Source organism: Chiloscyllium punctatum, chromosome 24 (genome assembly GCF_047496795.1).
Source record: "Chiloscyllium punctatum isolate Juve2018m chromosome 24, sChiPun1.3, whole genome shotgun sequence".
NCBI lineage: Eukaryota > Metazoa > Chordata > Chondrichthyes > Orectolobiformes > Hemiscylliidae > Chiloscyllium > Chiloscyllium punctatum.
Window position 1 is genome coordinate 84,114,953 of NC_092762.1, and position 20,428 is coordinate 84,135,380.

The 20,428-nt window shown below is 44.3% G+C and overlaps 1 protein-coding gene across 3 annotated transcripts in view; it reads left to right on the plus strand.

The window, feature by feature from the left end:
- Positions 1-20,428, plus strand: part of mef2b (myocyte enhancer factor 2b) — a 137,034-nt gene that overhangs the window by 78,548 nt on the left and 38,058 nt on the right. For all 3 annotated transcript variants that reach the window (XM_072594348.1, XM_072594346.1, XM_072594347.1), the window contains 2 exons: positions 7,999-8,139; positions 14,613-14,793. In XM_072594348.1, the coding sequence (XP_072450449.1) occupies positions 7,999-8,139; positions 14,613-14,793 (322 nt within the window). The remainder of the gene's footprint in view (positions 1-7,998; positions 8,140-14,612; positions 14,794-20,428) is intronic.

The window sequence follows — 20,428 nt, forward strand, 5'->3', positions numbered from 1 at the left end:
GAGTTGCACAATGGCCAACAGTTTCTTTCCTTAAAGGACATTAGTGAATCAGATGGGTTTTTCCCGGACTCTTGATAAGTTTCATGATCATTATTAGATGATTCTTAATTCAAGATTTTTAAAAATTGAATTAAAATTCCACTTTTTGCTGTGGCAGGATTCAAATTTTGGTTCCCAGATCCAGGGTCTCTGGATTAATAGTCTAGCGATAATACCACTAGGCCATCACCTCTGCACTCCTCTTTGCATTTGGAATTATTTCTTCAGCCATTTAGCGTGTGCAGCGGGAACATGCTTAGGTGCCAAATGTTGGTCAAAAGCCAAATGCACCATGCCATTGGTACTTGAAAATATAACATTGGAATCTCAGTGTTGCAGAGGTTAGGACTTTAAAATGCAAATATTGCAAAAAGAAAACACCCCATCACTTGCAGAACTCCCCAAAGTGCTGTGCGAAGTGCAGCCAACACTCTCTGCTTGACGTAACACTCGGCCAGCACCTCCTCTTTATTGAAGTTAGTGTACACACGGGTTGGGGCTGTGCTGGGCCAGACAATGGGGCTGCTGAAGTTAGAGTTCCACTGTGTGACCTGGATCTGGCGGAAGTGGTAGGGGGGGAGCCCTCCAGTATCATCAGGATGGAGTGTGCTGCATCATCCTCGCATGCTATGCTCTGCATAATTGGAGCAGGAAATGAGACAATGTGATAGATGCTGAGGAACTGGGGAAACGGGACCAGTCTTCTGTGGAAGTTGATGAAGACAATGAGCTGGAGGACGTTGTCCTAGTCCCTGACACAGCTGAGCTGCATTGGATGCTACGAGGCAGACAGGACCTGATTGACCCTCCAGTTCCACTCGATGAGAACAGGGTGCGGCAGACCATCATGGGATGTTTAAAAGACATTGGTCATGGTGTCCAAAGACCATAAGACCATAAGACATAGGAGTGGAAGTAAGGCCATTCAGCCCATCGAGTCCACTCCGCCATTCAATCATGGCTGATGGGCATTTCAACTCCACTTACCCGCATTCTCCCCGTAGCCCTTAATTCCTCGAGACAACAAGAATTTATCAATCTCTGCCTTGAACACATTTAGCGTCCCGGCCTCCACTGCACTCTGCGGCAATGAATTCCACAGCCCCACCACTTCTGGCTAAAGAAATGTCTCCGCATTTCTGTTCTGAATATACCCCCTCTAATTCTAAGGCTGTGTCCACGGGTCCTAGTCTCCTCACCTAACGGAAAAAATTTCCTAGCTTCCACCCTTTCCAAGCCATGTATTATCTTGTACGTCTCTATTAAGTCTCCCCTTAATCTTCTTAACTCCAATGAATACAATCCCAGGATCCTCAACCGTTCCTCATATGTTAGACCAACCATTCCAGGGATCATCCGTGTGAATCTGGACACGTTCCAGTGCCAGTATGTCCTTCCTGAGGTGTGGGGACCAAAACTGGATACAGTACTCCAAATGGGGCCTAACCAGAGCTTTATAAAGTCTCAGTAGCACATCGCTGCTTTTATATTCCAACCCTCTTGAGATAAGTGACAACATTGCATTCGCTTACTTAATCACGGACTCAACCTGCATGTTGACCTTTAGAGAATCCTTGACTAGCACTCCCAGATCCCTTTGTACTTTGGCTTTATGAATTTTCTCACCGTTTAGAAAGTAGTCTGTGCTTTTATTCTTTTTGCCAAAGTGCAAGACCTCGCATTTGTTCACATTGAATTCCATCAGCCATTTCCTGGACCACTCTCCCAAACTGTCTAGATCCTTCTGTAGCCTCCCCACTTCCTCAGTACTACCTGCCTGTCCACCTAACTTCGTATCATCGGCAAACGTCACTAGAATGCCCCCAGTCCCTTCATCCAGATCATTAATGTATAATGCGAACAGCTGTGGCCCCAACACTGAATCCTGCGGGACACCACTCGTCACCGGCTGCCATTCTGAAAAAGAACCTTTTTATCCCAACTCTCTGCCTTCTGTCAGATAGCCAATCCTCGATCCATCCCATTAGCTCACCTCGAACACCATGGGCCCTCACCTTGCTCAGCAGCCTCCCGTGTGGCACCTTATCAAAGGCCTTTTGGAAGTCTAGATAGACCACATCCACTGGGTTTCCCTGGTCTAACCTACTTGTTACCTCTTCAAAGAATACCAACAGGTTTGTCAGGTATGACCTCCCCTTACTAAATCCATGTTGACTTGTTCTAATCAGACTCTGCTCTTCCAAGAATTTAGAAACCTCATCCTTAATGATGGATTCTAGAATTTTGCCAACAACCGAGGTTAGGCTAATTGGCCTATAATTTTCCATCTTTTGTCTTGATCCTTTCTTGAACAAGGGGGTTACAACAGCGATCTTCCAGTCATCCGGGACTTTCCCTGACTCCAGTGACTCTTGAAAGATCTCAACCAATGCCTCCGCTATTTCCTCAGCCACCCCTCTCAGAATTCTAGGATGTATCCCATCGGGCCAGGAGATTTATCAATTTTAAGACTTTTTAGCTTTTCTAGCACTATCTCTTTTGTAATGGCAACCATACTCAACTCAGCCCCCTGACTCCCTTTAATTGTTGGGATATTACTCATGTCTTCCACTGTGAAAACTGATGCAAAGTACTTGTTAAGTTCTCCTGCTATTTCCTTATCTCCCATCACTAGGCTTCCAGCATCAGTTTGAAGTGGCCCAATGTCTACTTTTGCAGGTGCAGGTAAGGTAGATTGGCTGTCCTACATTACCCAAAGTGTCCAGGGATGTGCAGGCTAGGTGGGTTAGCTATGGGAACTGCAGGGTTGTGGGGATAGGGTAAAGGGGTGAGTCTGGGTGGGATGCTCTTTGGAGGATCAGTGTGAACTCGATGGGCCCAATGGCTTGTTTCCACACTGTAGGGATTCTATGATTCTGTGATTTTGTTTGTGTTGGGGGTAAACTACAGCCCTGTTCATTTTGTTGGTATTCCATTATGGTGGCTGAATGCTCGTCTTAGCTCCAGTGCTTAGACCATGATGCTAATAAACAAAGTTGTGGGTTCAATTCCTGTAGTGAGCAACATTGCTAGCATCCATGCCACACTTTATTTCCAAATGCTAACGGGCTGGGACCCTATTCACTAGTGTTTAGATTGAGAGATGACTCCTTGGAAATATATGGGATTCTTAAGGGGCCTGACAGGATAAATGCTGAGAGGATGTTTCCCTCATGGGAGTCTAGGACCAGAAGATATTGTCTCAGAATAAAGGGATGCCTTTTATTGGAGAAGGAATTCTTCCTTGTGGGTTGTGGGTGTTTGCATTTCCTTGCCACAGAGAGCTGTAGGTGAAGGAGGACAGAGTCCTTGTGTATATTTAAGGCCAAGACAGATTCTTGATCAGTCGAGGAATCAAGAATTATGGGAATGGGCAGGAAGGCGGACGTGAGGAATGTCAGATCAGCCATAATCCTGTGGATTGGCATAGGGTGCTTAAGGGACCAAATGGCCTCCTCCAGTTGTTATTTCTTACGGTGTTATAATGAACATATAAAACAGGAGTAGGCCATTCAGCCCCTCTAGCCTTGATTCTGGAACTGGTCTCCCTGCTATAGGAAAGATGTTGCAAAACTTGAAAGTGTGCAGAAATGATTGACAAGGATGTTGCCACGGTTGGAGGGTTTGTGCTATAGGGAGAGGGTGAATAGGCTGGGACTATTTTCCCTAAGTGTTGGAGGCTGAAGTTTATAAAATCGGGAGCGGCATGGATAGGGTGAATAGCCAAGGTCTTTTCCCCAGAGTAGGGGAGTCCAAAATTAAAGGCTATAGGTTTAAGTTGAAAGGGGAAAGATTTAAGAGACCTAAGCAGCAATTTCTTCACACACAGGGTGGTAAGCATATAGAGTGAGACATCAGAGGAAGTGGTAGAGGCTGGTACAATTACAACATTTAAAAGGCCTCTGGACTGGTATATGAATAGGAAAGGTTTAGAGGGACATGGGCCAAATGCTGGTAAATGGGACCAGATTGGTTTAGGGTATCTGGTCGGCATGGACAAGTTGGACTGAAGGGTATGTTTCTATGCTGTTCATCTCTAAGGCTCTATGACTGATCAAGAATCATTTGAGCAGACTGGTCCACAGGAATACTGGGGGCAGAGTAGTGGTTAGTTAGGCAGAGGTGTAGCTATGAGCAGGTAAACAGTGTGACCTGGTGGTTAAAGAGCAACAAAGGTGAGAGAATGGGGTTGTATGTGTGAAGGAGTATCAGTCGTGAGGACCTAGTGCTATAAACAGCGTGGTTTTGTGGCCAAGTTAGGTACATTGTAGATTGGGAGCGGAAAGTTAGAACATTTGTGAAATTATGAAATGGGGAAGGCATTGCATGGTCCCCTTTAAAGATGATGTTTTTCTGTGCTTGAGTTTCCAATATTCAGAGTCCAAACTGAAATATTTGTATCAAAAGGCCATACAGTTAGCAAGCCAAGCAGCAGTTTTTACCAAAGTTTTTTAATTTAGCCAATTAATTTGAACCAGGCGCTTAGATACTGAAAACCTATTAAATTTAAATTTGATGGTTTTGACAACATAGGTCCTATTGTAAGCAATATTGCCATGTCATTAAGGGTTTAAAAAGAAGGGACAGTTGGACAAAGACCCCAGAGCTAATGGCCCTCAGCTCTCAAGAGAATCGTTATCTTTTTCAGCCATCTATGTTTTAGAGAAAGCACCATCTAAATAATGGTATTGATAGTGGAGAAGATGTTCCTGATAGAAGAAACTACAAAGAAGCACAGAATATTCTGGAAGACACATAACCTGGTTGTAATTTTGAGAGAACAAATTTCATTTTTTGTATGAGTAGGACTTGTCTTTATTGGAGCAGCATACCATCAGAATATTGTTTCATTCAGGCATAGTTAGTAGTTAGAAGGGATTTATTCAGATTGTTAAGAAGTTAATTTGTTCTCCGTTGGAGTTAGATAAATAAATTGTTAATATAGAACAGTACAGCACAGTACAGGCCCTTCAGCCCACAATGTTGTGCAGGTCTTTTATCCTACTCTAAGATCAGACTAACCTACATACCCTTCATTGTACCACCACCCATGTGCCTATCCAAGTGTCACTTAAATGTCCCTAATGTATCTGACTCCACTGCTGGCAGTGCATTCCATGCACCCACCACTCTCTGTGTAAAGAATCTACCTCTGACTCTTCCCCAAAACCTTCCACCAATTACCTTAAAATTATGTCCCCTTGTGATGCCCAATTCTGTCCTGGGAAAAAGTCTCTGGCTATCCACTCTATCTATGCCTCTTAACATCTTGTACACCTCTATCAAGCCACCTCTCATGCTTTTTTGTTCCAATGAGAAAAGCCCTACTATGCTCAACCTTTCTTCATGAGACATGCCCTCCAGTTCAGGCAGCATCCTGGTAACTCTCCTCTGCACCCTCTCAAAAGCTTCCACATCTTTCCTAAGATGAGACGACCAGAACTGAACGCAATATTCCAAGTGTGGACTAACCAGGGCTCCATAGAGCTGCAGCATAACCTCACAGCTCTTAAACTCAATCCCCCTGCTAATGAAAGCCAACACACCATATACCTTCTTAACAACCCTGTCAGCGCGGATGGCAACGCTGAGGAATCTATGGACGTGGACCCCAAGATCTCTCTGTTCCTCCAGACTGCCAAGAATCCTGCCTTTAACCCTGTATTCTGCATTCAAATTCGACCTTCCAAAGTGAATCACTTCACACTTTTCCAGGTTGAACTCCATCTGCCACTTATCAGCCCGTTTCCTGTCAATGTCCCATTGCAACCTACAACAGCACTCCGCACTATCCACCACTCCTCCAACCTTCATGTCATTGGCAAACCTTTTGATTTTAAAGCGAGTGTCAGGTATTTATTTTGTTTAACCACTAGAAGTTGCTGTAAGGCAGGTCACATCACTTTTCACACTCTCTTTTCACTGATTTTAGGGCGATGTGCTCCTCTTTGAGTTTTGATTCTCAGGGAGGGGGGAGGGGGGGAGGTCAACCTCTGCTTTATAACACCCCTGTGCCGTGACATTTGTTGCCAATGGGTTGGATTGCCAACACCTTGTCCAGGAGCACAGTGACCTTTTTAAAGATGGTACAAGCACTATGAATTAGCAGAAATCCAGTGAGTTGCAAGTTGATCTGGGAAGGGCACGTAGTAAGACTGGGATAGAATCGGGCAACATAGAGGCAGGGACGGTAGTTAACGAGGTGAAAAGAAAAACAGAAAATGCTGCAGCATTTCCACAGGTCTGGCTGGTTTTCTCTGGGCTATGAGGAGGAGTCACACTGGACTGGAAACGTTAACTGTTTCTCTCTCCACAAAAGCTATGAGACCTGCTGAGTTTCTCCAGCACTTCCTAAAAAGAAATTTCAGCACCAGTGGCATTTTGATCTTGGTTAACGAGGCAAGTTCTCTCAGGTATAGTTGGAAAACACGGATGGCCTCCCCTCCCAGAACTGGACCCAATTCTGACAACCAAAACAATGTAAGATTCCCCTGCCCAAAGCTTGTTAAGATAAGTTGGTTTCGACTCGCTAGTGGTTGATCTTTTTTTTTATTCATTCATGGGTTGAGAGCAGTGCTGGCTGGGCCAGCATTTATTGTCCATCCCTAAATGGCCCAGAGGGCAGTTAAGATTCAACCACATTGCTGTGGGTCTAGAGTCGCATATAGGCTAGACCAGGTAAGGATGGCAGTTTCCTTCCCTAAAGGACATTAGTGAACCAGATGGGTTTTTCTGACAATCGACAATGGATTCACTGTCATCATTACATCCTTAATTCCAGATTTTACTGAGTTCAAATTACACCATTTGCCGTGGTGGCATTCGAGCCTGGATCCCCAGAACATTACTTGGATAATTTTCTGGGATCCTCTGTAGCAGTAAAAGGATTCTTTGACCCAGAGAAGGAATAAGTAGCAGGGGACAGCATCCTTTTACCCACAATACCACAGTCAGCAGGTTGGCACATTAGAGAGGGAGAGAAATAGAGTTCATGTTTAAAGTTCAATATGACTTGTCCTCAAAAGTTCATTGGAGGACTGGAATGCAAATCAAAAAATTTTGTTTTTTGTTCTCCACAGATGCCGACAGGCTTGCTGAGTTCCTCCAGCATTCTCTGTTCGTGTTCCAGATCTCCAGCATCAGCTGTCATCTTAAACTCCCTTCTCAGCCAGCACACATTTTAAAAACATATTGCAATCAGTTTGCAGCACCTTGTTTGGGCAGGGTAATTGTCTGACAATGGAGTAAAAACTGTTTTCCCTCACCTCCCTTGTGTGGCTCTTCACCAATATTGTTGAATCCATTTCAGGACGTCTGTCTCTGTCTCTCTGTCTCTGTCTCTCTCTGTCTATTGCACACTCTCTCTCTCTGTCTATCGCATGCTCTCTCTCTCTCTCTCTCTCTCTCTCTCTCTCTGTCCATCGCATGCTCTCTCTCTCTCTGTCCATCGCATGCTCTCTCTCTCTCTCTCTCTCTCTGTCCATCGCATGCTCTCCCCCTCCTGCTCTCTCTTGCGGCCCCCTGTTTCTTGCCTTCTCATACTGTCCTCCATCAAGACTTCTCACCTTGAAAACCATCCCAACTCTCCCACCTCCTCTTCATATGTTAAGTGCCTCCACTTTGTAACATCTTGAAAGCCTCCACAGCAGTTTCATTTCTATTTAAGCTTCTGTGGCATTCCTGAGTTGTCCACAATATTCCAGCTGAGAACGGAGCAGTGATTGATGAAGTTCTTGGCTTCACTTTTGTATTGTACGGTCTATTTATAGACACAAATAATCCAGATACTATTGTTTAAAACACTCCCTTATCAATTGTTTTTGCCAATTTTAAGGATTTGTTTACATGGGCCCTAAGTCCATCTCTTTGCTCATTTGCACTTTTTGAAAAGTCAAGGTTGACCAGCTGTTACCCTGGATCTCATGCTGAATGTTCCTTCAAACTGTGATTTCTGCCTAGACGCTGAGAAAAAAGGGTTTAAATGGATGTGAGAGTCCAGACCTGGAGATTGATGATTCCGTTGAACCAAGCCTGGAGGTAACAGACAAATACCGAAAATATGAAGCGGGGAATCACCTGAACAACAGACCAAGGGTTTGTGTAAGTCGTTTGGAATGGTTTATCATGTTTTTCATCAAATTTCCTTTCTGTCCCTCTTGAAGTCTCTCCACATCATAGTCTACTTTAAACAGGCCTCTCTGGACTTTGGGGATGCTGTTGAGTTTCCCCCTGGTTTCTCCCTGCCACTGTGGTAAAAAGGCTGGCGCTCATTTATCCTCATCCCCAAGGGGGTAAACTTCTCGGACTAAAAGCTACAAATCCTAATAGGGTAACTGTATTCTCTCTTGCCTTCTTCTTCAGCTCCTTTTATTGTGTAAGCAAATGTCCTAAATATTTGACACCGGCGATTTTCTGTTGGTGGTATCTTCCAAGCATTGATACATTCCTGGAGACCTGTGTCCTAACCTCAGTGGTAGTATACGTAACCAGAAGATATTGTAATTGCTCTTTAACAAATACCTTCTGCAACAACAATTTGCATTATTATAATGCCTTTAGCAATGTGAAACTTTCTAAAGGGCTTAACAAGTGCTTTACAAAGAAAAACATCAACACCGAGCCACTGAGATTAGAATAAATGAAAGCTTGGTCAAAGAAGTAGGCTCAAAGGAGAATCTTAAAGTTTGTTTTTGTTCCTTTATTAATTCATGGGATGAGGGTGTCTCCAGCCATGCAACACTTATTGCCCATCCCTAATTACCCAGAGAGCAGTTAAAAATCAACCACATTACTGAGAGTCTAGAGTCACAATAGGCCAGACCAGGTAAGGATGTCTCTAAAGGACATTAGTGAATCAGATGGCCTTTTCCTGACTTATGGTCATCATTAGACTCTGAATTCCAGATATTTATGGAGTTCACATTCCACCCTCTGGGATTTGAACCTGGGTCCCCAGAATATTAACTGTTAGCATACCAGCAACAATACCACTAGGCTGTTGACTTCCCCTCATCAGTAAGCCATAAAGAAGACATAAGGATGCTACAGAAAGATACAGATAGGTTAAGTGAGTGGACAAAGATCTGTTACAAGGAAAAACATGAAATTGTTGATTTTGGTGGAAAGATTAAAAAAGCATGTTTTCTCAATGGTGAGAGATTGCAGAGCTCTGAGATGCAGAGGAATCTGGGTGTCCTATTTGGTGAATTGCAAAACATTAGTCTGCAGGTTCAGCAAGTAATTGGGAAATCTAATAAAGTGTTATCACTTACCGAGAAGGGAATTGACTACTAAAGTAGGGATGTTACGGTTCTGTTGTATAGGTGAGCTACATTGCTGATAGTTTTGTTTTCTTTTGTGTGGATCTCCAGACTGCGCGCAGCAGCAAATTCCTAAACTGGAAGTCAATGCTGGGATTGGTGGGTCTGGACCAATGCTGTTTTGAGGGAATGCTGCTGGTGAGATTGCACCTGGAGTAAAGCATACACTATCTGCCACCTTATTTAATGATGTCGGGAAATACATTGGAAACAGTTCAGGAAAAGTTTTCCTGGGATAGGCAGGTTGTCCTATGAGGAAAGGTTAGATAAACTAGATTTGTATTCATTGTAGCTTAGAATTTGAGACCACTAGATTGAAACTTGTAAGATCCTGAAGGGCCTTGACAGGGTAGATGTGAAAAAGACATCCTGTTGTGGGAGAATTTAGAACTAGGCTTCACTGATTTGAAAATGAGGGGCAAAGAGATGAGGATAAAACAAAAATTCTCTGAGGGCTGTGAAATTTAGGAACTCTCTTCCTGAAAAGGTGGTGGAAACAATGTCCTCAAATATTTTATAAGGCAGAGGTGGATAGATTCTTGGTGAGTGAGCGGGTGCAAGATTATCTGCGAGGGGGGTAGTTGGGAATGTGGATTTATGGTCAACCTTAATCTTATTCAATGGTAGAACAGGTTCAAGGGGCTGAGTAGCTTTTTTTTATTCTTAAAGAAGGAGCGGGATTGAGGCAGGCAGGGAGGGAGGGAGGGAACTCTAGACTTTAACTTCTAGGTAAAAGACTGATGAAAACTGTGGATACGTGAGAGGCCAGAATTGGAGGGTAGTAGAGATCTCTGAAGGTTGTAAGGCAATGAACATGTACGAGCTTCTCATTATTTAGTTCAGTTAGCTGGACAGCTGGTTTGAGATGCAGAGAGACACCAAAAGCATGGGTTCAATTCCTGCAACAGCTGAGGTTTCCATGAAGGACTGTCCTTCTCAACTTTGTCTGAAGTGTGGTCACCGTCCGGTTAAACCACCACCAGTTGTGTGGGTCTCTCTCTTTCTCTACCAGTCCTGGAGTGTGGTAGGACAATGGCCCAACACAGGTGAATGAGATGAATTTAGTTTGGCAAACTTTGTTAGCACGGGCATGTTGGAGTGAAAGGTCTGTTTCTGTGCTGTAGGACTCCATACAGAGTGTAGACCCTTTTGGATACTGTAAGAGACAGATATCCAATCAGGCCTGCCCCCTCCCCTTTATTGTGTTATAAGTGAGCTGCTGGAGGAGATGGGAAATCTCCAGGCCTGAATTTACTGGACATACTGCAATCCAGTCTGTTTCTCACTAGCAGCATCAAGTGGCAGACCATGGGAACTGCACCTAGAAATGTAACCCTGGCAAAAGAAAATCACAAACCTGTCCATTAGGGAAAGGAATGTTCTAAGTATCTCCTACAACATTGCAGAAAAATGGCTATGTACCATTTGCTCTCACCTTAGAGTCAGAGTTTGTTAGTTAAAACTCCCATTCTAGGGACTGTAGATGCTGCCAAGTCACCATTGCGGTGTCAGAGTGCTGTCTTTTCAATGGGTCATTAAATCTAGCCTCTTGCCTCAGTGTAAACAGTCCTGTAGTACTGCTTTGAAGATGAACTTGGGGGAGGGAGAGTTGTCCTTGTGACCTAGTTAATATTTGTACCTTAGCCATTGACATTGAGGGATATTATCTGGAAGTTCTTTGTGTTGTTTGTGGGCCCTGTTCTGTGCAAATTGGCTGCCCCACATTTCGAATATTACAACTGTTACTCCAGTTCAAGAAAGTACATAATTAAATGCAAAGTTCTATCGAATGCCAAGGTTGTGAACGGTGCTATATAAATGTACATTTGTTTTTTAAAAGATTTTAGAACTGTTTTGCTAGTCCTTAGTTGTCCTTGAGAAAGTGGTGGTGAGTTATCTTGCTAAACCACTGCATTTGGTGTACTGTAATTAGATCCACATCTACAACTAACCCTGTAACCAGGAACAATGAGGAATGGAAATTATATTTCCACGTTAGGATGGTGTGTGGCTTGGAGGGGAACTTACAGGTGGCAGAGTGCCCATGTCCTTGTCCTTGATGGTAGTGACCATGGGTTTAGAAGTTGTCGTCTAAGGAATATACGTGTCTGAGTGCTGATGAGCCTTCTTTTTCTAGAGATTTCTGATTGGAATTTCTGTCTATGCCAAATTAACTCCAATATTTTAAATGGTCTTCAACTGAAATTGAAGGGGGAGAAACCAGATCAGTCAGGGTTCCTGAAACTGGTCTTTATGCATCGAACCACGTCAGTAAAACTTGTGTTAGCTGAGAACAGACTGCACTATGATATATTGCAGCCTGGAAACATCTTGTCTTTGGATAAGGTATGGGAGAACAGTCAACACTCTATTACTTTTCACTGCAGTCAAAGCATACTCTTACAGGGCTACAAAGGAAGATCCCATGTGGGTGATGAAAGATTACATATTACAATTTGCCCCCTGCTTTACTCTAGATACTGCAGTCCCTGAGACCTCGATCTAGTCAAACCACTAAATTCTTTGGCAGGCTGCAAGTATAGTTTTCAGTCTAGAGCGATGCAGAAGTTCAGGCTATATATGGGCACAATAACACTTGCTCGCAGCCCAGACTTGTAACCCTGAAAATATTCAGGCCTGGAAATATTCCTTCATTATTCCAGCCAAATTCTTGTGTTTCCTTCTTGTCAAATGGACTGTCCGCTTATGATGTTTTGAATCTTGTATTATCTGTCAACCTTGGTGCTCTTCACTGGAATGGCACATTTTAAAATATGAGGAGTGAGGAAGGAGGGGATATATTGGAGCAAACTAAATGAGAGGGTTCAGAATTAAAGATGCTGTGCAGGTTTGTGCCATTTGCTATCTTTTTGTCCTGCAAGACTTCCGTAGGAAAAACAATGCTCCTTTCCTCCACGTACTCTACAAATGTGGCAGCAATTGTAGGAACACTGGGACACTTGACAGACTTTGGAGTGGGGTGGGGGAACACCAGGAGCTTTAGAAAATATGCTGCACTCAGTGGAACTTGTCATATTGTGCCTTCATGTCACAGAGAATTGTGATCATACCAGTTATACCTGGCACTTTATTTGCTTGCTTTTGCTGGACAGTGAGATAATGCAAGTGATCGCAATGGAGAGAGGAAGTTCCCAGCATTCCCAGCAATAGTGAAAGCCTCCTATTCAAACTACAGGCCCCAAGGTGAGCAAGCTATCGCACGTCAGGTCGATTTTGTTTTTGGGACAGAAAATAACATCAAAAATAAACACACAGAAGGATGGAAGAACGTAATAAAGTCATTTTGCCATCCTTGAGGCCCAAATAATAAATGTGGCTTAATATTTAGAGTCATAGAATGCTGTAGCACAGAAGAAAGCCATTTGTTCCATTGAAACAACCAGAACAGACTCAAAGAGCTATCATATTGGTTCCACTCCATTTGGTCTTTCTCAAAGCCCTGCACGTTTTTCACTTTTCAACTATTTGTTGTATTTCCTTCTGAAAATTACGGTTGAATATGCTTCCACCACCCTTTCATATGGATCTTTCTGACTTCGTGCATTAAAACATTTCTCTGCATCTCACCTGTAACTAACTTCAATTTGCCTCCTTCGAGTTAACTGACCTTCTGCCTCGGGAAACATTTTTCTTCTGTCAAAAACCATTTGTGCGGAGTGACGTTTTGGGCAAATAAATTCCTGCTGAAACCCCTCCCTTCACAAGAACCAAAGGATACGCTTGCTTTTTTAGAAGCAGTTTAGAGTATGATTTGCTGGATTGATCCCTAGATGAAGGGGGTTGTATGAGGATAAGAAAAGATTGAGCAGATTGTGTCTGTACTCATTGTAAGTTTGAAAGAATGAGAGGTGATTTTTATTTCAGGTATCAAAATGGGAGGCTGGCAGGTTAAAGGCTGAGAGGATGCTTCCCTTAAGGGGGAATCTAGATAAGGGGGACATCGTTTCAGAATAAGAGACTCTCCCTATTTTAGACAAAAATGTGGAGGAGTTTCATCTGCTGGGGTCTTTAATCTTTGGAATTCTCTACTCCAGGAAGCAGTGAAAGTTGGGTTATTGATGTACTGAAGGCTGAGATAGATTCCTGGACTAACAGAGAGGTTGAAAGGTAATGGGCATCAGGCTGGAGAGTGGGCTTGAGGCAAGCCACGGTCTTCCTGAATGATATAGAAGGCTCTTAGGGGCTATATGTTCTACTCCTCCTCTTCCGTTTGTGACAGTCAAGCTTTGGTCGACATTGCCCCCCACCCCCAACTTCAGCCCACCACCCCCATCCCTCCAAAGGGCCTAGCTTCTGCCAGTTGCCTTCTGCAGTGACATTGGTTGAGATCCAAAGTTCAATGAGCCAAGGATTCTGGAAATGGGGCCAACCTGATATTGCTGCCCATATTGGAAGGAGTTTTGTTTATTGACTGTGGTGACATCCTTCTGGCCTGCCTCCCACCTACACCACTCCATCAACCTGAGCTCACCCCAAATGACACTGCCAATATCCTAAATTGCACAATGTCTATGCTGTAATATACCCAGTGCCTTCTGATCAATGTTGATTTCTCGTCAGGCAATCTCTTGATTTGTAAAATTCTCATCCTTGTTTTTGAATCCCTCGATGGCCTCAAACCCCTTCCCACGTCTGTAGCCTCCTGAAGCCTCAAACCATTTTAGGATCTTTGTGTTTCTCTCATCCTGGCCTCCTACACTGCTCCAATTCTGTGGCTATACCACTGAGAGTGGTACCTTCAAGTGTCTAAGTGCTAAGCACTGCAATTTTCTCTGGAAACCTCTCTCTCTCTTGAAGCAAGATGCTCTTTAAAACCTACCTCTGACTAATCTGTCAGATGGCCTCCTAACAGCTGCTTTGTAAGATTACACTCCTGTGAGGCTATCTTTTAAAGGCACAATACAAATATGTGTTGTTGTTGTCGTCGTCGTTGTTGTCGTTATTATTATTATTATTATTATTATCATGGAGTTCTGTAATGAAGCATTGACATTTTGATTAATTGCCTTTGTTTCACCTCCTCTTCCCTTCGTCCTCCTCTCCCCTTTTTTCTCCCCCCTCATGCTCATCCCTCCTCTTTTTTTCTCTTCCCTTCACCTTTTTCTTGTCTTCCCTACCTTGCCTCTTCTCTTTCCCCCCCCATTCCCCACCTCTCTTTCCCACCCACCCCCCGCCGCTCCCTCTTCTCTTCCCTCCGCAACCTCCCGCCTTCCCCCTTTCTCCCCTTCTCAGGCAGGTACTCTGTCTAACCATGAAGTGTCCATTGTGGCTGCCACACAGAGTGCTGCCAATTTGGCCTATAGCAACCCCACTGGCTCCATCCTAAATCGAGGACCGTTGCCACAACCAGTTGTATCTCGGAGTGCTCCTTCATCAGGGTTGACATCGCAGGTGTCTACAATTTCTCATTCAGGTGAGTGGCTGGAATCTGGTCCAGGTCCAGTTTGAATGTTTGCTGATGTTCCCTTGCTTCAGTTTATATCGATGCCTCATACATTCTCATCGAACCACAGAGTCTTAAGAGTGTGGAAGGAGGCCATTCGTCCCATCATGCTCAATCTCAGAAAATGGTGAGACCAAAGCATTGTTTTCAAGGCGGAGCATGATATAGTTCTTGGGACAAATGGGATCAGAGGTTATGGAGTGAAAGCAGGAATAGGGAGGTGGATTGGAGAAAAAGCCATGGTCATATTGAAAGGCAGAGCATGCTCAAAGAGTACAATGGCCTACCCTGATCGTGTTTTCTCTGCTTTGTGCTGGAAGAACAACCCAATTAGTTCCTACAGCACAATCTGTTTTTATTCAAGTAACTCTGCAAATCTTTCCTTTTGAAGTTTGTTTAATTTTTATTTGTACATTCCTGTTGAACCAGCCCCTGCCTCTGATTCCAAGTGATCCACTTTGGAACAAATTCCTCTCTACTCGCCTTTACTTCTTTGACGAAGAATCATAGAATCCCCACTATGTGGAAACAGGCCTTTCGGCCCAACAAGTCCACACCGACCCTCCAAAGAGTAACCCATTAAGACCCATTCCCTTACCCTTTTTATCCTCTATTTACCCCTGACTAGTGCATCCAACTTAGACATCCCTGAACACTATGGGCAATTTAGCACGGCCAATCCACCTAACCTGCACATCTTTGGACTGTGGGAGGAAACCCACACAGACAGAGGGAAAATGTGCAAACTCCACCCAGTCACCCGAGGCTGGAATCGAGCCTGGGTCCATGGTGCTCTGGGGCAGCAGTGCTAACCACGAAGTCATCGTGCTGCCCAAGTATCTACAATTGCTGACTAATTATCCCGAGACTGGAGGGATGGCCCCTGGAGGAATGGTGCAGACCTAGAGGTTCTGCCCAGCAGTGACACAGCTGCCTTCCAGCCGGAAGGAGAATCTGTTCAGCTAGTCCCTGGATGCCCAGTGAAGTGGAAGTTGCTGACCGCTGCGTAGTGGGAGGTTGGTGGGAGTCTGTCCTCGTTGCTTTATGCTACCCCACCCAATTCGACATTCAGCTGGCAGCCAGTATCTCTCACACTCCCCCATGAGGACTTACCCTGCTGAACACCAGCACAACTTGCTGTGTACAAATTAGCATTACAGCAGTAGCCACAATTCAAGTACTTCATTGGCTGTAGAGCACTTTGATCGCCCAAGATGCTATGTAAATGTGCATCTTTGTTTAAAACTGCCATTTTGGGGAGAGTAGGATTATTTCCTCGAATGTGCTTCTGGTGTTAGCTAATGGAGTTAGCTGCTATCATTGACATCCTAGAAGGACAAGGACAGCAGGTACGTGGCAACACTGCCCCCTGCAAGTTCCCCTCCGAGCCACTCCCCATCCTAACTTGGAAATATATCGCCTTTCCTCCACTGTCGCTGGGTCCAAAACCTGGAATTTGCTCCCTAACACCATTGCAGGTCTGCCTACAGCACATGGACTGCAGCGGTTCAAATAGATAGCCCACCACCACCTCAACACCTCAAAGGCAACTAAGAATGGGTAATAAATGCTGGGCCAGCCAGTGATGCTCACTGAGTAAATAAAACAAAGACTTTCCACAAGGGGAAAGTCAGGTCAGGCAGTAGCCGAGGAGCAGGAAAATCGACGTTTCGGGCAAAAGCCATTCCTGATGAAAGGCTTTTTGCCCGAAACGTCGATTTTCCTGTTCCTTGGATGCTACCTGAACAGCTGTGCTTTTCCAGCACCACACTCTCAACTCTAATCCCTAGCATCTGCAGTACTCGCTTTTACCTATAAACTCAATCTACCCAACCTCTCCTCGTCAGGCAGTCCCTCCTTGGCTGGGATTGGCCTAATGAACTCTCTTTGGACTGCCTCTATTGTCAGTAGATCTTTCCTTAGTTATGGGGACTAAAACTGCTCTCAGTATTCCAGCCGGGATTTATTGTTACTCTCCTCCATGGGAAATAGTGGCCTGGCTTTTGAGGGGGTTTCTGGAATCTTGAATTCATGACCATCGCATTGATTCACACAACTGTGCAAGGTTTGGGGCTAAGGTAATATCCCAAATGGGAAGAGAGTGTCTACTGAAAGTCATTCCAGTGTAAAATCTCCTCATCTGAGTTTCTCAATAGTTTTGCATTGAAATCCCGAAAAGGAAAAGAAGAAACCTTGCATTTCTTTAGCACTCCTTTCTGAATTGGAAAGTCTGACAGCACACTACAGTCTATGACCTGCTTTCTTGATGTGTAGTTGCTGTTGTAGGAAGCACAGCAGGCTTACAACAACAATGGAATAATCTGCTTTATAGTGGTGTTGATTGAGGTGAAAAATATTGGCCAAAGACACCAGAGAACTGTTTCCCCCATTCATTATTGAAATAATGTAACAGAATATTTTACATTCACCTGAGAGAGCTCAATAAACATCTCATCCAAAAGACACCAGCTCTGACAGTTCAGCATCCCTTCAGTACTGCATCACTGTGTCTGGTTAGGTTTGTGAGCCTGGAGCCCCAGGGCTGTCAGATTCTGAGAGTGTTGCTCATTAAACCACAGATGCTACATGATGGTGGGTTTCTCTACACATCTAAAGGGAAATTATTTTCTTTAAAAGTCTATGAGGGAAACAATAAGTCCAACTTGTTTGTTGAGAAATCATCAGTGTTTAATTACCAGTAAAACCCCAGAGCACCATGCACTTGGTAATGTTCCCGGCATCAGAGATTCTTGTTTCTGTTCCTGAATCTCGTTGTTATTTTTGTTTTCTCTGAACCCTAGCTACAGCGCTGTATTGCAGGCATCTTCCTTCAACTCACATCTGCTTGGGTCTCTTTGAATGAAATTTACATGTAACCCACACAATTTGGAGAACTTGGTTTGGTCTCTTGAATATCAAAACATACATTCGATTTTCAAAATGACCTTGGATTTTCCTATATCTGGGTCCTGTCCATCATCACACTGTCCTTCTAGTTGGAATGAGTCTGCTTTTTACTCTGGACTGTACACCACTAGAATGTCACTTACTTGGGGAAGGAAGAGTGCAGACCCATGCACACACCCATGCATGCACACCCTGCCCACACACCACCCTACTCATACTCACCTCTCTCTCTTCCCCTCCCCCCCCCTCCCCCTCCCCCAACCCCCCACCCCACTCCCCTTACTGGACAATGGTTACGTGAACTGAGGTTGAATGTGTTATTTATCTTGTGCCCCATCTGAGTTCAACCTGTGAAACCCTGGAGCTGGAAACCTGGCTGCTGTCTGTAGCCCATGCTCAGTCACAAACTGAGGCTGTATTGAGATTTTTGGACGATACAATCCATTCTCCTAATTCTATTCATCCTTCCACTGGAAGAAGTAAATCAAGTATTTATGGGAACTATGTAAATTTATTTATGGGATCTATGCAAATTTGAAAACTGATACGTATATGATTGCAGGATTGCATGTTTAGGGGCTGAATTGTGCATTAGGGTTTTCAATCATCAGCAATACAGAGATTGTTTCGAAAAACAAGTTTTAATACCAAGAAAATTGGCTGTATCATTGCTGTCAATAATCAGTATTCTGAGCAGTAATCAATGGCGCTAGACTACAATCAGGATTGGTCAAGGGCTATGAGCCACTGATTAAGATACTGATCAAATTCAAACTAACAATTCGACAGTTGGTACGGACAGCTATCAAACAGGATCTGTTCAATACGGAGACTGACCCGTGGGCCGCTAATGTTAAGCAACAAGCGAGATTTTGGCGGTTCACCTGAGCTGGGGCAAGGCCAATCACTTGTACAACACAGGAAAGGGTGAACAGTCAGATTAACATAAGGTCTGTCATCCTTTGTTGAGGAAAGGTGTCCACAAGTGCTGCCTGATCTGTGGAGTGTTTCTGGTACTTGTTATTTTTATTGCACTCTGCAGCTCCTGCAGTACTTAGGTTTGTTTTTAAAGCAGTCTCTTGACTTGCCTCCAGCCCAGTTCTATGAACTCCGAAATGGCTGGTGAAGTCAGGTCTGGCAGCATCTGTGGAGGGACAAACAGAGTTAATGTTTTATGGACAATGACTTTTTGCAGTCACCTTAGACTCGACATTAACTCTCTTTCTGTCTGCACAGTTGCTGCCAGACCTGCTGAGTTTTTGCAGCATTCTCGGTGTTAGTATCAGATTTCCAACATCTGCAATATTTTGCTTTGAATTAGCTGATTTAGTCCATGATCAATGTGCAGTCTCTACCCTCCGAATCTGATTTCAACTCTTCCTGCTCTCAAGGAAGTCACTCCATTTGTCCAGTGCCTTCCTGGATGAAGTTTCTCTGTTTTAGTCGATCAGAAGCCAGGATCCCCCTCCAATGTGAGTGGGGGATATAAGGAGACAATGGCTGTTCCAACTAGCTGTAGCACTTTCACAACCTGAGGATATCCCAGAGTGTTACATAGTTCATAGAATGCTTCTTAGCTATAGTCACTGTTGCACTGTAGGAATTGCAGTTCTATTTGAATAGGAGTAGGCCATCCAGCCCCTCAAGCCTGCTGCACTATTTAATTGTTTCTTTACCTCAACTTCCTTCACTGACTCTTGCTCTAATCCTTAAATTTTTACTAAGCAAGGATATCAGTTAGTCCACACCTTGTTTGTGTTAATTGGTCCCCAGTGTCCAAGATTTCTTTGCAGGGGTGATGGGTTGTGAATGAGTTCCTGATTTCCACAACACTTTGCATGGTAAGGGGTATTTCCTGAAGTCACTCCAGATTGTTGGCTCCTGTTTTCAGGTGATGTCCCCTGAATTCAGTCCACAACAGGGATTAATTTCTTTGTACCTCACAAGCTGGACTGTGGGAATGACCACATAGACAGCCTTAGTGATGTTGATTTGAGGGATAAATATTGGGCAGGGCACCAAGGACACTGTTAATCCACAAAATGGTAGCCATGGAATCTCCTTTGGCCCTCGGAGAGGGCAGACTGGCCTTGTTTTAACGTCTCATCTGTGAGACTGTACTTCTGACAGTGTGGCATTCCTTCTGTACTGCATTGCATGTAAGACTTCAATCTTCTGCTGTTAGGCACAAAGGCTATTAACTGAGCCATGGCTGACCCATTTCAGACCTGTGGAACAGAAATGTAGGCTTGGTTTGTTGGTAGCAGAAGTATGGGGTTGGAAACCCTATCCACTAAAGGAAGGGAGGGAAGACAGGGTGTGAATGGGTTAAAATCTGCTCGCTGACTCATCCAACCACACTGTACAGTACTTTGTACCATTTCCTGTCTTGGTTGCTTCAGGAACAAATGAGTTCATTAACTCCATGAGTGCCGCACAGTTTCCACGGTTTTGTGCAAGAATGTTTTAATCCCCCCCCCCCCCCCCACAACCCCACCCCCACCTTTTGATTCAGACATGATTGAGGGGGCAGGAGGAACTGCGGAAGTTGAGAATGACTGGTTTCCTTCACAGCGGTGACAGTATCGATGTGGCACGACACAGCAAAAGGGGGCTTGCAATTGTGTGTGTGAGCTCCAGTGTTGTATGCTGCTCCGCGTGGGCCAGGCTCCTGCCCAGCAGCCAGAGTGGGTTGCTT